We start from the raw sequence: 17,399 nt of genomic DNA, 5'->3' as shown, positions 1-17,399 counted from the left end.
TTTTTTTGTTCTTTTAGATTTGTGGCCGTTGTTCTTTTGCCATTTGTGGCCTTTGCAGTTAAGTGAGAAATGTTTATGAATTTATTGCACGAAAATAATGTTTTTCTGGAACCTCTCATTGGGTCACCGTCCGGTTTTTTTCCTTTAAGATTGAAGTTGACTATTAATGCTGGCTATTTAAGTTGTACAATTAAATCTTATCACTCTGCCGTTTCAAAAAATAAATAAATCTTACAATTCAGCCACCATAGGCGCACCTTCAAATTGTCCTAATGGTCCTGAAGTATGTTGTTTTAGTCTTTGAAATATTTTTTATGATATGAAGATTTATTTTTATTTTTAATTATAAAATTTAAATATTCAAAAATAATATGGATCAAGGATATTTATAAGGAAAATTGTTTCATGCGGTCCCGCCTGCATGATTGCATAAACAGCCCAAAAAGTGTAAAGCATTCATTTTAAAGATGGATGCAAGTAGGTGTTCCATCTAAAAACAATAGAAACTAACAGTACAAATGTTTTCTTACTAAAATTATTATTTCTAGTTTTTTAAATTTACTTATTTTTTATATTCATCTCCATGTTAGATATTACATGTGATTAAAAATTAAGTCCAAAAATCCATCTCAAAAATAGATTTATTAATAGGTCTGCATTTCTATATATGTTGGCTTGATCGTATAGAAACTGGATCTTATTTATAAACACTCGAAAAACTTGAAAATTAACAGCCTAGACAATACATCAAAAAATGCATTATTTATAAGACTTGAAATCTATTTTTTCTCATATCAACAAATCTTGAGGTTGAGACGATCAAATTGAGGGTTTTTCAGCAGTGTGAATTTTTAAAACATGGCTTAATTTGATTGTTTAGGGCCTTACCCTGTATACACTTTTTAGCTTTTCCTTTTGGAAAATATCAAATAAAGGGTTAAATTAAATAAGCATGTGTGCGTGTTTTTTTCTCTAAACATCATTGTCCCCTAAGAAAATCTCATAGAAAATGACCAAATCACCACTATTCATGATTAAGAACCCAAAAAAGCAAAGGGCATTTTCATAATTTTACGCCTACTTAATTGGCCAGAACCAAATGATGAAAACGCTTTATAGGGAACTACCAAATGACGAAAGTATCTCAATTGTTTGAGATTAGCACGAAAGCAATTTTTTTCTTTTTTTTCTTTTTTTTTCCTTTTTTGGTTATGAGATCTTATTCCACATTGCCAAAGATGATGAATTACATTTATTTTTAGCTTTTGCTCTACTCAAGTGAATTGGGCGCAATTAAAATTATCAAAATACCCTTATTTGTTCAAAATTCTCTCTACTAAACTCAAATTTTATCTTTCAAAATATTTAAAAAAAAGTACGCAAGTCGTGATCACAAGCACTACTACTCTTACCGTTAACTAGGATGATAGGACACCTTCATGGCCTGTAGAGTGACTTAACCTTTAAAATGATATTCTCCCTTTCGTTTCCAGCGACCTTCATGCGACAGAAGCAAAAGTACCAAACTAAAAAAGTACTAAGCCGCTCAAATAGAAAAGGACAAAGATCACATGTTCCAGCTTCTCTCTCATTGAGTGGGGACCAATTGTATCGTGCTCAAAAGTTCAGTAAAATTCTCCACAACGCTGAACCTTTTTTTTTTTTGTTGCCTTTTAACTGTTTCCTCAATGTTTACTTTTACATAAACTTCTACAAAATACCTACCAAGGAACTAGGATTTCCATCAGGTCTAGAATCCCTCTTAAATCACAAATTTATCGCTATTTGGATGAACCTGTGACAAGATCCTAATTGAGTTCTTGTCACAAATTTTCTCCCCCTGTTTCCTTTTCTTGTCCACTTCGATGTAGCTCGTCACACGGTTTCATACATCCATTGAACATTACTTCAGTTTCTTGGCCTTCTAATTTTTGGATCATCCAATTTGTTTCCTTTCCCTACATTATTGCATTTTGTGCAATGGCCTTTCTTTGTTGTCGTTCTGATTTTGCTTTCTAATTGATACCTTCTTCATATATATATATGTCTGAAAGTGCCCCTCCCCTGTGGCCCATTTCCACAGACCGAAAGAATATTCAATCAATGGGAAATCCATTCCCCACCTAATTGTCACTTATTTTCTGAACAACTCATGCAAAGAAATGTAAGCATAGCAATTCTATCACCAGGATTTTCACCAAACAATCGGAGACCTTTATTTAACAATTGGGAGGAGAACAGAAAAACCCCACCATGAATCTTACTCTCTTAGTGTCTTGATGTTAGGTGATCCTTGCTTTAAAAAGAATGTGAGCTACTGTTTGATGTTGTTTGGGAGGTTCTTAAACCAGGGTCACTCTCTCTCTCCTCTCTGCCACAAGATTCTGATCGGATGCGTGGGTTTTGTCTCTCAAGTGGGAAAACACGATGCAAAAATCTTTGTATCATTTCATAACTTACAAAAGTAATGACAGCAGCTGGGGTTGTTCTCAGTAGGTTAGTGGCACATCCACGGTAGAAGCCTGCCATGCCTTCTTTGTGGTATACTTTTTTTATGCAGTCAATGACTCCTGTGTAGTGGGTCTCGGAATTCCGAGCTTGCCCTTGCTCTTGAAGCCTTGATCTCACAACCTAGAGAGAGAGAGAGAGAGAGAGTTACATGAGAAAAGATGTGACAATTATGAAAGAAACCAGAAAATATATGAACAGTTTCAAAAAGTAATAAACAAGAGTGGCCCATGTTATTAAAAAACAAATGAGAGGAGAAATTGGGAGACTAAGTGCCCGTTCTTAAACAGGAGAAAGCAACATGGGACTTTTACTAGAAGAAAGAAAACTTCTTTGGACCATCTGGGTGAGACAGAGAACTGACCCTGCACCACACAAAAGAGAAGGTAGGAGGGGGACTCCCCCCCCCACCACATTTCTGGTAAGAGAGGGGCCGGGGTGTCCCAATCCACTGCTTTTCCACAAAACAAGCTAGAGAGAGACTGGATTTCTAAAGAGAGGTACAGGGTTGTCCTACCTAGTTGCCTTCCTGCAAGAGGGGCGCACATGCACACACACACAGTGAAGAAAAGGAAAATTACTCTGAACAAGAATAATGTACTTTAGATTTTACTAGAAAAGAAAAAACTTACCTTTGCCCCGGTGGATTGTATTGAGACAACGAAAGTTGAAGAAAACAATGGGCGACAACCAGGCAGCACAGAAGGGTCTTGGTGCCTTAGAAGCCCCAGGTCAGACATTCCTTGACAACAATATATGCATATATGTCCACTTCAGACACACATATATACATATATTTGTTTCATCTACATATATTTAGGTATTTATATTTATTATAACCGCCTATATATGCACATATATGTCCCTGAAAGTTGTTCAACTCATTAAAATCATTGAATCACATTTCACAATCGTAATAAATCAATATTCAATTCTCTCAACAGTGGCACAACATAAAGCAGCAACCATTGCAATGCTTTCTCAAAAAATAATAATAATAATAATATTCACTTAGTAATATGAGATTAATAAGTTAACTAAATCTAAAAAATATAATATTGGATAGTTACGTATCCATGAAGTTATAAAAGCACTCAGATATTTCATACTTGAAATGATATTTTGAGTCCACAACCTCATGTCAATAATTCATAGCTCGAATCTCCATACACATTTCAAAATCCAAAGTACCGATTTCTAAATCAGATGTAGTGAAAGTTATAAAAGCAAAATTATACAAAAGAATATTACAAAGAACTGATTCATCGATCTCATTAAAAAAAAATTAGACTTATTTTTATTTCTCAATCTTCTCAAAAACTTTTAATCGCCAAAAGTTTTCATTAATCCAAATTTTTTTAAAAAAAAGCCTTCCCAAAAATACTTTCTTTTTTGGGTGGGGGGTTTAGGATACCCCATCATCCATCCTTTGCCTCTTAAGAGGGGGAAAGGATCAAAATGACCCTTGCCCGAGGGCATTTTCTGTCCTCTAGCACCCGTCTAGGTAGCCACCCAGGAAGGATCGCCTATGCCCAGGTGGAGCACCAGGGTAGCCTAGGTTTTTACTAGAAAAGATGAAACTTATGTTCACCCCAGTGGACCCCATTGAGACAACCAAAGTCGAAAAAAGTGCTGGGCGGTGCCCAGGCAGCACAAAAGGGGTCTAGGTGCATAGGTGCTAGTTAGGAGCCCATAGTTTGTGGCACTTTGACAGCAGTATATGCACATTTGTGCAATTCAAACACACCTATAAGCATCCTTATATTTGTTTCATCTACGAGTAAAGTATTTATATTTATTTTAACTATGCATTTATGCAAATATATGTGCCTGAAAGCTGCAAAACACATTGAAATCCTCCAATCACGTATCACAACTGTAATATATTAATTTCACTTAGTGATGAAAGATCAAGTTAATTAACAAAGAATAAAAGGCTAAAAGATATAATATTGGATATTTACACATCAATAAATTTATTGAAGCACCCAAATATTGAATAACTGAAATGAAATACAAGTCTACAACCTCAAGTTCAAAATTCATCTCCATACTCATTCCAATCTAAACTTCCAATTTCTAAACCACACGATACAGTGAAAGTCATAAATGTAAAATGACGCAAAAGAAATTTAGTAGAATTCAGTCTTCAATCTCATTAAAAAATGAGATTTATATGATTTCTCAAGCTTCTCAAAAAAAATTAATCTCAAAAAGATTTTATTAATCAAAGGTTTAAATATATATATATATATATATATATATATATATATATATATATATATATATATATATATATATATATATATATATATACACTAAAAAGATCGCACTTTTGATATCTTGGATCGATAATTCAAGAAAATGGAGAGATCGAGGACGATGTCACACACAGAATTAGAGCTGGATAGGTGAAGTTCTGCAACAAGAATTTATGTGATCGCTGCATACAAATGAAGCTGAGGGTAAGTCGTATAGGATAGCTGTGAGACCAGCTTTATTTTATGAGGTGGAATGCTTCAAAATGAATCTATTCGAGATAATTTAGGCATGGCACCAATAGACAATAAAATGAAAGAGAGTAGACTTAGGTAGCCATGTGTGGCACCGACCAAGTACAGCACCTGTTAGGAGGTACAAATTAATTCAAGTGGAAGGACTGAAAAAGGCAAGGGATAGGCCCAAAAGGACGTGTTTGGAAGTAGTCTGAAAAGATATGGGGACTTATGGCTTCACTAAGGATATGGCATTTAATAGAGCAGAATGAAGAACCAGGATTCGTGTAGCCGACCCCAATTAATTGGGACAAGGCTAAAATGATGATGATGATGATGATGATATATATTTGGGGAAAAACCAGTCCCAAACCAAGGTAGAAGCTTTTTGCAAACTTTCTAAAATCCCCCCGCCCAAAAAATACAAAAATATTCATTGACGAATAAAATACCTCATGGGGGTAAGTCATTGTTGAGGCGAGAACCTTAGATACTGATGAAGCAATGGCAACATTTCCAGCACTAAGTTTATCTGGGGTAGTGTTTTCTGCACCCTTTAATTAGTTCAGTAAAACTCGCAAAGGGAAAGACCAATTAAGAGCTTCACAAGGACTGATGGTAAAGGTTAGAAGCACAGTATATTACCTCTGGCAGCCAAATAAGCCTTCAATTTCTCATATACAGGAAACTGGATAGCAACATGGCTGACCCCTGCTAAGGCTGGCAAAAGGCCACTGTTTCATGAAGATTAATCAGCAATTCGGCTCAACACCTTGTCAGAAAAGACCAAACACATGAAAAAAAAAAGTCTGAATTAAGATTTCCTTTTACTATGTTTTCAAAGAATCAAAAGAGAAAATATCAAATAAAAGGAGATAACATCTTGAAAAGGGGAAAGATCAAAGAAATGAGGAAACTATATTAAAGTAAATTCTCTTATTTGAATGAATTGATTGACCTGTATAGTCCTCGGATCCCCTCTTCATGAGCAATCCTTCTTAGAGATGAAAGTATGCTTCCATAAGGTACCACTCCTGACCTCATCCCTTGCGTCTGCAAATGAAGAAACAATTACTACTATTTAGAAGAAATTAATTTTTCGGCCATATGCATGAGTTAAGCATAATGCAAGAAGCGAAGCTAATCAGGAAAGAGTTGTTAGAATTGAAAAAGTTACAAAGTCCAAGGGAGGTAGTTCTATTTTATTACAAAATATGCACCAAGAAACTCTCAGCATTTAGACAACCAGTGTTAACCTTACATTTCATTTCGCTTGTCATGATCACGCCAGACATGTGTCCGGCACTATTACACTTTCAGCCTCCAGAAATTAGTTAATGTAGAGTAGATTTTTACGAGGCCAGTTATGCCACCCAGGTTTTTTTATTTCCACCCGAGAAAAATGAGTGGCAAGCCTGTCCCCCTACTCATTTTGTCAGTGCTACACAGAGAAAAGTTAGTAAGAACATGACATATTCAATTTACCTTGGACTAAGTGTGGAATACCAGTGAGGAGACCATCATTTTAGTTGTTTTTTTTTTGTTTTTTCTTTTTAATGTTAAGCACCCATGAGGGCACTAGTATGGGTATACATTTGGATACAAACCAAACAGCTGAGTTTGAAATTTGGATCCCACTTCTTCATTTAGGCAAGCAGAAAGAAAGTAGTACATTCCCAAAGTCCAAAGAGCAATTTTTCCGTTAAACATAGTACCATTAAACATGCCTACTGAACATGCATAGTAACTTAGTACCATTAAACATAGAAGGAGATCTAAGGAGTTCAGGAAGTGCTCCCGTTGACTCACATTATGGCATGATAGAAGGGTTCAATCCTATAAACCTTCAAACACTTCAAAGTACACAGGCTCAGCTTCAATATCAACTTCTGTTAAAACTGTTGATGTATGCTTACTTCTAATAACCATGGCAGTAAGGTTCTCATTCCCTAACTGTATACACAACATTCACAAGCAACCTTGTTCATGTCTAGTGTACATTGTATACTTGGATCATTCTGCAGTGACTTGTTAAAAACCAGTCACATCTGCTCCGCTGCCTCTAATTTCCTTGTCAGCAAGGTTGCCACAGCATTTGATAATGCAGGTTTAATGATACAATAATTAAAATTGACTGGTCACCAAAAGAGTATCATAATCAAACGACAAACACGTAATATGTTTGAACTATGTAAGAAATTCATTTTGCTTCTCTTATAATACTATACGTCCATGAACAAGATAACTCAAGGAACAAATACTTGAAAATAAATTTTCCAGCAAAGGGATAAAGACTGATGGTGGCAACTGGCAAGAATAAAAAGCAAAAGGCATCATTGAGATGCCTAACTAAACAGGGACTGAATGACTAACAATACAACATACTTGAAGCCTAGTCTTAACGACCCAAAGTGGATTAGTTGTAAGGGCTGTTGCAGCTCCAGCACACGATGCAGCTAGCATGTGCTTACCTATTGAAAGTTGATTATTGCCTCTGTCTATCATTGACACCACAATCCATAGACATCATAAGTTAGAAATAATAATTTATAAAAACATAGTATAAATAAAGCATCTCACTATAATCAGCTGAATCAAGAAGGCAACACACCTTACAAGATAACAAAACATATAGCCTCAGAAAATAAGTGCATGGAGAACTCACCATGTGATTGAAGCAAGCCTTTAACTTGTTCATATATGGTGAAGTACACCTGCACAATATGATTTCAGCATCCACTACCATAGAGGATATTATTATAATAAACAGTTGAACAAACACATAAAGGCATTAAGAGCACAATTTGCAGCTGATCTATCATGGGTAAAACACCATACAAATTCTACCAAAGCAGAGGGACATTGCATCACCTCAAATGCCCTTCCAGCCAATGTGTGCCAGGTACCTTTCTGCTACCTCGTGATCAATTTCAAGAGAAAAGAATTAAAAAAAAAAAAAAAAAAAAGACGTTCAAGTTGGAATTCCTAATATATGATGTCCATCAAAATGAATGGCCTAGATTCAATCAAATTATGATTTGAAGCATTCATACACCTCCAAAATCTTCTGTTTTCTTTAATTGATCTTGGAGTGAGAGAGATGATTTAGGAGTTTTGGGGTTCATCAAATGCCCCTAACTAGGTATTAGATCCATCAGTGAAATGAACAATTTGCAATTGTAGGTCCACAAATTTTCTTCTCAACAGATATGATAACTTGAGGGCGAAGGTCATAGATACATTCGTAGAATTAGGATGCCGAAGTGAAAGAAGCTTTAAAAAAGATAAACATAGGAAAGTCTTTAAGACCAGATGGTATCCCGATATAGGTTCGGAAGTGTATGGGGGAGATTGGCATTGACTGGTGAATGAAGTTGTTCAATAAGATGTTGAGACCAAAGAAAATGCCAGACAAAAGAAAGAAAAGTATTGTGGTATCTATTTACAAGAACAAATGAGACAGACAAAATTGTGCAAACTGTCAAGGAATCAAGCTTACGAATCATATTATGAAGCCCTAGGAGAGAATGATTAAGCAACGACTAAGGCATGAAATAATTGTATCTGAAAACCAATTTGGTTTTATGTCAAGAAGGTCAACAACTGAGGCTATTTCCTAGTTATGCAACTAATTAAGACATTTAGGGCAAAGAGAAAAAACCTTCACATGGTTTTTATTTATCTAGAGAAAGCTTATGATAGAGTACCTCAATATTTGATTTGGTGGGTGTTGAAAAAGAAAGGAGTCTCCAAATACTACATCGACTTGGTGAGAAATATGTACGATGGATCGCTAACTAGTGTACGAACAACTAGTGGAAAGACGAATGAGTTTTCAGTGACAATAGGTCTACATCAAGAGTAAGCATTGAGCCTGTACCTCTTTGTCTTAGTTATAGATGACTTAACTAGGCACCTACAGGATGAGGTACCGTGGTGCATGTTGTTCGTAGATGACATAGTTTTGATTGATGAAACCCAAAATGGTGTCAACACCAAGTTCGAACTTTGGTGGGATACTTTAGAATCCAAAAGCTTTAAAATTAGCCAGACTAAGACATAGTATATGAAATGCATGTTTAGTAATAATAGGAGTAGAGACGAGGAAGTAGTTAAGATTAACGGCTAGGAAGTACAAAAAAGACCACACATTCAATATCTAGGTCGATAATCCAGAAAAATGGAGAGATTAAAGACGATGCCACACATATAATTAAAGTTGGGTGAGTGAAGTGGAGATATGCAATTAGAATTTTATGCGATCGCCGCATATCAATGAAGCTGAAGAGCATGTTCTATACGACAGCTGTGAAACCAGCTTTGCTCTATGGGACGGAATATTGGGCGGACAAAAAACAATATACCCATAGAATGAGTGTAGCGAAGATGAGGATATTGAGATGGATGAGTAGCAAGCAAGAAGGGATAGAATTTGAAATGAATCCATTCAAGAGAATTTAGGTGTGGCACGAAGAGGAGATAAGATGAAAAAGAGTAGACTTTGGTGGGTTGGCTATGAGTGACACTGACCAAGTACCGCACCTGTTAGGAGGTGCAAGTTAGTTCAAGTAGACGGACTGAAAATGGCAAGGGGAAAGGGGTCAAAAGGGCATGGTTGGAAGCAATCTGAAGAGATATGGGGACTTATAACCTCACTGAGGGTAGGGCCTTTAATAGAGAGCAGAATGATGCATATGGAATCATGTAGACGACCCAATTAATTGGGAAAAAGCTCTGATGATAATGATGATGATTCAATGAGAAGTAAATCCCACAGCCAAATTGAAGTGTTTAGATTCATAAAGATTCTAAAACAACAAATATGCTTACGGAAGAATTATAAAAGAGTTACCGAAATCAAGATGAGTAGCACTAAATCTAAGCAACTTAAATCATTGGACAAAAACAGATAGAGATCGTGTTTGAAATATCTGACATGAACAAAGCACCCTTAGTACTAATTCAACTATAACTTTTACAGTATCACCACAATAGAAAAAATATTTGATATGATTTGAGCAATTAATAGAATCCATATATTGATTTACTACAAAATAGAAGATCAATTATCCTCTTGGAAGCTAGCTACAGAACCTATCTCTAATTACTGCCAATTAACTGAAATTTTCTTTCTATGAAGGATTCAAATTTTTAATAATTTACTCAAAGATAACTCAAAATTTTGGTCCATGAAACTTACAGCCCAATTTGGAAGTAAAGCCAGCACAGTTGGTGAAAGACCACGATACAATCCCCTCACACCTTCAGTTTTTACAATTTGTTTCAAACTTGCAACAATAAGACTGCCTGAGAGTATCAGCATTGATCAGGAAAAACATCATAAAATAGATCATGCACCATAAGACAGACATGAATCCAATTCAAAGGCATTAACGTAACTAATAAGGCCTAAAACGAAAAAAGACAATTAATTCTATGGCAAAAGATGTCCTAAACTATAGACTACGAAGTTGAGTTTCATTTAGTCCTACAAGTAGATCCTAATTAGATACAGGAAGCACGAAATGTTAATGTATATGCCATAGATTTTTCCCTCAATTTTAGACAATTCTAATATATACATGTTATAAAATGGGACCCCTTTTACATATTTGATTTCCATAGAATAACTCTACAAGGCTGAGTGTTGATCATATCCCATCAACATTATTTATAAAACTAACTCATATACACGGTGCGCATGTTTTAGTGTTTCAAAAAGTGGACCGCCCAGCACCTGGGCGGCCACCGAGGTGCATCTGGGAGCCTGGCCGCATCGCCCAGGCCTAGGCGCGCTAAAAAAGCAGTGGTTCTTGGGTGCCCAGGAAACCACCTAAGCAACTGCTTAGGTCCAATGCCCCACCCAGAGGCAGAAATTGCTTTTGGTGGGGGGCATTTTTTGTCCATTTTTTTTATACTAAAGGGCCAAAAATGGGGGTTTTAGGTCCATTTGAAACGTAAAACTTATTGGAGCCCATTTTAGAGAGAGAGAGCCTCCAAAAAACTATTTTTTTGTGATTTCTTTAAGATCGAAAGGTTTCTCAAAGTTATGATATATTGTTCAAACATCACCCATTGATATTAGATTTAATTTTTGATGTTTTATAAATCTATTGGGGGATTTTTTAAAAGATTTTGAGTCCTTAGAAGCATCTTTGAGGTGGAAGTTTGGAGATTGAGCAATCAAACTCAAAGTAAGTATTTTTTTTTATTGCTTGTCTAAATTGCATTATTTTGAGATGTCTTCTTAGGAGTCGTGATCCCGGTTGGAAATATGGCTACAATCTAGATCCTAATAATAAAACTTGTATAAGATGCAATTTTTGTGAGAAGGATACAAAAGGGAGCATAAACCGGTTCAAGAAACATCTTGTCGGTATCAGGGGGGATGTTGGCCCATGTAAAAAGACTATTGATGCTGTTAAAGAGAAAATAACCAATTTTTTGAATATGGTAAAAATGAAAAAAGATAAGAGATTTACCTCCATGGCAGAGATTAGGTCTGAGGTTCGGGTCAATTATGATGATGATGATAGTGATGAGGATGGGACTAGGGAGAGATGTCAAGAGGTAGAAGTAGAACAATCCATTATTAAGGGAAAGGGAAGGGAAAGGGAGTTGTAATTGCTTCTGGTTCTGGTTTTGGTTCTGGGAGTAAGAAGCCTCGGGTTAGAGGCCCTATGGATAGTTTTTTGCCTCGGCCTGACCCTGAGGTTGCAAGAGAGAAAACAAAGAAGTAAACTACCCTTGAAAATAGAATGAAGAAGGAAGAGAGAGATGTAGCTGCTTATTATCTTGCTACATGGTTTTATGAGGCGAGCATTCCTTTCAATATCGCTCATGTAAGCAGCTTCTATGTCGCGTTAGAGGCAATTGGCCAATTTGGGCCTGGGATGAAACCCTCGACCCCATATGAGCTTTCAGAGCCTCTTTTGAAAAAGGTGGTGAGTGTCACGAAGGAAGCTGTAGAAGTTAAGAAAGATGTATGGGCTCAGTATGGGGTTTTTATTATGATTGATGCTTGGAGAGATAAGAAGAGAAGAAGTCCGATGAATTTGCTTGTGAATCGTTCTTTAGGGACTGTCTTTTTTAGGTCTATTGATACCTCTGGCATATCCATGATGCCCATTACATATTCCAAGTTTTAGAGAAGGGAATCAAGGAGGTTGGGGAGTATCATGTTGTACAGGTTGTCACAGACAACGCTGCTCCTAATTTTATTGCGGCTAATTTGTTGCGCATGCACCATGTGCAGCACATTGTATAGACCTCATGCTTGAGGCTCTTGGTGGTTTAACCGAGATATCAGGTGCAGTGAAGAAGGCTAAGTCAGTTATAAATTTCATTTATGGCCACCATCTCACCCTCAACATGATGCGTAGTTTTACAAAGAATAAAGAGATTGTGAGGCCTGGGGTCACAAGATTTGCGACCTAATACTTATGCCTAGATAGCATACATTCGAGGATAGTACAATTGAGGCAGATGTTTACCTCGGATGACTGCAAAGCATGCAAGTGGTCCAAGGATCAGGTTGAGAAGAAAGTGAGAGATATTATCCTTTCTAAGGCTTTTTGGCAAGGAGTGAACGGCGCTCTTAAGGTATTTTTTCCTCTTGTCAAAGTCGTTCGCATGGTTGATGGTGACAAGCCTTCAATGGGCTACATATATGAGGTTATGAAGAAATGCAAAAGAGAGATAGCCCAAAATTTTGATGATGATGAGAACTACTACAAGCATGTTTAGGAGATTATTGATGAGAAGTGGAATAGGCAGCTACATCGGTTATTGCATGCAGCTGGTTATTATTTGAACCCAGCTTTTTTTTATGTTGACAAGGATATACACACAAATGACTGGATTTAATAAGTGTGTAGATGTGCTAGTCCCTGATCTTGACATCTAGGATATTATATACGTTGATGAGCTGATAAATTACAAGTGCTCATTAAAGTCTTTTGGGAGTCCAATGGCGATGAGGCAAAGGACCAAAATTGATCCAAGTAGTAATAATATTCTTAAGTTCATCAAGTTCAAGTAATCAAGTTTCATTTTTATAATTCTATTATTTATTTTTGATTTTATTCTATATCTTTGCAGCCAATTGGTGGAGCCAACATGAGTGTAGTTCACAAAATTTACAAAAATTGGCCATTCGGATCTTAAACCTGACCACTTCCTCATCCAGTTGTGAGCACAATTGGAGTACTTTTGAAGGGGTAAGGTCGTAAGGGTAATTTGTATAATTGTATTAATAATACATGAACCATAGATTTTAATTAGTTTCATTTGATTTTGTTAGATTCATACAAAGAGAAGGAACATGCTTGAATCAAAGAAGCTCAATGACCTAGTCTATGTCGAGTATAATCGATTCTTGAAAGACAAGTTTGCTAAAAGAGATAAGAGAGACCCCATCAGATCAAAAAATATAGACAATGCTATGGAGTGGTTAGTTGATGATGCTTCAGAGACATCAGCTGACCCTCATAGGGCCACTAGATCTTCTGCACAGAGAACGAGGGTGGAAGAGGAAGAAGAGGCCGATTCAGAAGAGACAGATGAGGACAACCAATATGTCGAGGAGGGTGACAACTCCGATGAATATGATGCCAATGCAGCTGACCATAATTTTTCTGATGATGAATGATGAATGTTGAATAATTATTAAACTTTGAACTTTGATTGAACTATGAATGGTAAATTTTAAATTTTAATTGGATATGGATTATGGACTGACTTATGGTTATGCTTATGGAGTGTGTGGTAATGTGTAGTATACTTTGAATTCTGATGTGCCCTAAATACCTAATTCTTATATATTGTATATATATTTTATACAATATATAACTATAGAATCCTTTTTGGATTCAACTAGGCCGCCCAGGTTCTCAACGCCCACCTAGACGCTGGGCGGCCTGGACTCCCAGGCTACCTAGGAGCCCCAGGTTGCCTAGGACCCGCCTAGCGCTTTTTTGAAACACTGGCATGATTTATTTACTTATTTTGAAAAGTAGTATGCAGGATTTACTCAAGTTGATGCCAATGACAAGTATTACATAAAGACACTAATTGTTGATGTGAATATAAATATCCAAAAGAAGTTACAAAGAAAATAACAGACATGACAACTTAAGCTCAGAATAAAGGGGAAAAGCTAAAAGCTATGACTGACTCAGAACATATATAAGAAACACTATAAAGATGAGAGGGGCAAAATGGCACTTAGGCTTTTCGCTTCTTAAGATCCGCTGAGATTTCACTCTAACATCAACCCCAGTGAATAGGAAGTCCGATTGTAGAAGTCTGTTTTAGAGAACAAGGAATAATCTCATGTCAAATGAGTTAGGAGCAGTTTGAAAGAGAAATGAAACCCTCTTCCATGGGACGTATTTTGGTTATTAACTTCCAGTTCTGCTTTTTGATGAGGTCATGTTTCTTTCTCCATCTCTCTCTTCTTGTTATATACCTAGCAAGGGTTTGGATTTTGAAATGGACAACAAGTTGTAGTTATTCAGAGTTCGTTTGTCAATGGCTTTGTAGTTTCAAAACCAGTGCACAGTTGGCATTGGGTAGATATACTACACAAATAGAATGTCTACAGTAAATATAATTAAAAGGTTATCCATCCTTTATGACAGACAGTGGAGGTGAACCAATATTGCAGTGTCAACTATTAACAGACATCTCAGTGGAATAGCAGTTAATCCAAACTGTCCACACAGTGATTAGTTCTTGTGATTACTTCTTTGAAAGGCCACATTTTTTATGATTCTAGGGAGGTGAATTCCATTCTCAAGGGTTAAAGTTCATATAGTGAATATGCTCTTTACAATGTCTAATCTTCCAAGATGAGTCCAGAAGATGAGGTTTCAAATTAAATCATTAAAAGAACAACTTCAAGGTACAATCGTAAATGCTATCAAACTATTATGACTATATTGAGACAATTTGAAAAGGAAAACCCCAAAAAGAAAGAAAAAGAAAAAAGTGTTCCAACTAACCCCCTTGAGCATGTTTGGGTAGGCCATGAACCTGGAGTCGTGTTTTGATAACGTCCAAAGGGCACACAAAAGTCGCAGCAATAGCTCCTACAATGTGCAGGATTATCGCAATAATACTATCAATTTAATTATTTCGATATAAGAAATTAACAATGGCAATGAGCACCAACCAATATTTAATGGTAACTTGGCTTCGAAAAACACAATATTTTCATCATTTGCAGAATAAAGCATGAATCAAAAGGACAAATGTTTTGAGCCAAATAGAATTTGCTTAAAGTTTTTTGTTTTCTTTCTCATAAAAATCTCGCCTAAGAGATATAGAATTCACCAAGAAAACTAGAAGAAAAAAAAGCTCGTTATTTATGAAACTAGAGTAACCAGACGAAAATTATTTAGAAAAATAATTGGAAAACCCATGAAAAAACTAACCTGCACCTGCCCCAGCAACGGCATTGCAGAGAAGATCCCTGGTACTTGGGCCTCCTGAATCTGAACCCATGTTCTTGTTTGATCCTAACTACTAAAAATTCAATGAAATTACAGCTCAAATAACCAAATAATGCAAATCAATTATAATTAAACTTCCGAATTTCTTTTCTTTCTTCATTGAACATGAAATCAAAAGACCCATTGACAAGATAACGAAACCCCTTTGATTACAGAAGGAAACCCTCGATTTGATATCTCTCTTTTCTCTACCGAAGACGGAAGTGCTAGATTTAATGGGAGAGTGTCGACATAAATGAAAACAGAGTCGACAAAAATGAAAAATATATTTTAAACGGATATAAGTCTACAATTGAAACCCTAGGGCAGAAGGCTGAAGTGCTTTAGTCTTCTAACTAGACCGTGCCGTCCCATAATAAAATTAGGGCCCGGAAAAAATAAAAAATAAATATTTCTATAAAAATAAATGACCAAAATGCGTTTAAAATTTTGAGAGGTATTCTGGTAATTTTTATTATCATAAATAATTGTTTTTTTATTTTTATCAAATGCACAGTTGTCAAATCAATGCATGCCCCAAATTTTAGCTTAAGATAATTTATAGAATAAAAAATAAAAATAAGAAACTCTGAGCTGTCTGATCAAGACCTAACGGTTAAGAGCTAACTTGTGACATTGTAACTCAAGTTATCTCTACCATCTACTCAGCTATGACAGCTGAGATCAGAATCACAAATAATATTAAATATATATATATATATATATATATATATATATATATATATATATATATATATATATATATATATATATATATATGTCTAACCCAGCGTTTTAAAAAACGCCGAGTCGAACCGGACTCGCCCGGTTCGACTCGGAAATAGTGAAAAAGGAACCGGATCGCCCGAAAATCGGAAATCGTCCGGTTCTAGAGAGAACCGGACGATTCTGTACAGTGAATCGCCGATTCACTGTACGGAATCGGCGAATCCGAACAGTGAATCGGCGATTCCGTACGGAATTTTTTTTTTTTTTTTTTTTTTTTTTTTTTGGTAATCCATGATAGATTTTTTTTGTAATCCATGATCGAATTTTTTGGTTTTTTGTAACCCATAATAGAATTTTTTGTAATCCATGATCGAAATGTTTGTTTTCTTTTCTTGTAATCCATGATCGATTTTTTTGTTTTTTTTTTTTTTTTCGTAACCCATGATAGAATTTTTTGTAATCCATGATCGAATGTTTTGTAATATATGATCGAAATATTTGTTTTTTTTTTGTAATCCATGATTGAAATGTTTGTTTGTTTTTTTTTAATCCATGATTGAATTTTTTGTTTTTTGCTTTTTTTGTAACCCATGATAGAGTTTTTTGTAATCCATGATTGAATTTTTTGTAATCCATGATCGAACTATTTTTTTCTTTTTTTGTAATCCACGATTGAATTTTTTGTTTTTTTTGTTTGTTTTTTTTTGTAATCCATGATCGAATTTTATGTAATCCATGATCGAATTTTATGTAATCCATGATTGAATTTTTTGAAAATTTGTGATTTTTTTTGTTTAACCCATGATCGAATTTTTTTTTGTAATCCATGATAGAATTTTTTGAAAATTTGTGATATTTTTTTTAATCCATGATAGATTTTTTTGAAAATTTGTTTTTTTTTTTTTTTAATCCATATTATTCAAAGAGAAAACGAGAGAGATGATGATTCTGAGGCCACCCTATCCCAGCCATATTATTCACATATCGAGTCCCAACAGCAACAGTGTAGGGATGAGCACGAAATACTGTAAATTAAATGCTGAATGGCGGTTCATGCAGGGAAAGAACATATCAATATTCGCATATTCATTCAAAAACATGAAAATTCCTAATGGAGTACCCTCATTTTTTATTGAATTCCTAAAAACCAATATTTATAATGAATTTTAATAAT

The 17,399-nt window shown here is 35.5% G+C and overlaps 1 protein-coding gene across 23 annotated transcripts; it reads right to left on the bottom strand.

The window, feature by feature from the left end:
* Nucleotides 1-1,553: 1,553 nt before the first annotated feature.
* On the bottom strand, nt 1,554-15,657 carry LOC18432195 (nicotinamide adenine dinucleotide transporter 1, chloroplastic). Of its 23 annotated transcripts, none has more exons than XR_016046810.1 (11): nt 15,440-15,657; nt 15,008-15,094; nt 10,204-10,310; nt 7,669-7,717; nt 7,389-7,501; nt 5,962-6,056; nt 5,649-5,737; nt 5,456-5,550; nt 3,141-3,250; nt 2,873-3,037; nt 1,554-2,631 (listed from the first exon to the last, which is right to left on the bottom strand). XR_016046810.1 is itself a non-coding variant. In XM_020665944.2 (9 exons), exons 1-9 carry the CDS (start codon nt 15,507-15,509, stop codon nt 2,299-2,301), a joined length of 1,038 nt encoding a protein of 345 aa, XP_020521603.1. In that variant the 5' UTR covers nt 15,510-15,657; the 3' UTR covers nt 1,554-2,298. The 23 variants fall into 23 exon arrangements, 4 of the variants coding, with proteins under 4 accessions (XP_020521603.1, XP_020521604.1, XP_088710974.1 ...); XR_016046821.1 differs by having other exon boundaries at nt 7,475-7,501; XR_016046819.1 differs by having other exon boundaries at nt 2,192-2,631; nt 6,813-7,501.
* Nucleotides 15,658-17,399: the final 1,742 nt, after the last annotated feature.

The sequence above is a fragment of the Amborella trichopoda genome, chromosome 13 (genome assembly GCF_054954075.1).
Source record: "Amborella trichopoda isolate Santa Cruz 75 chromosome 13, AtrichopodaSantaCruz75HAP2 v2.0, whole genome shotgun sequence".
In the NCBI taxonomy this organism is placed as follows: domain Eukaryota; kingdom Viridiplantae; phylum Streptophyta; class Magnoliopsida; order Amborellales; family Amborellaceae; genus Amborella; species Amborella trichopoda.
The sequence above is the reverse complement of the archived record's forward strand: the minus strand, read 5'-3'. Positions and strand labels throughout refer to the sequence as shown.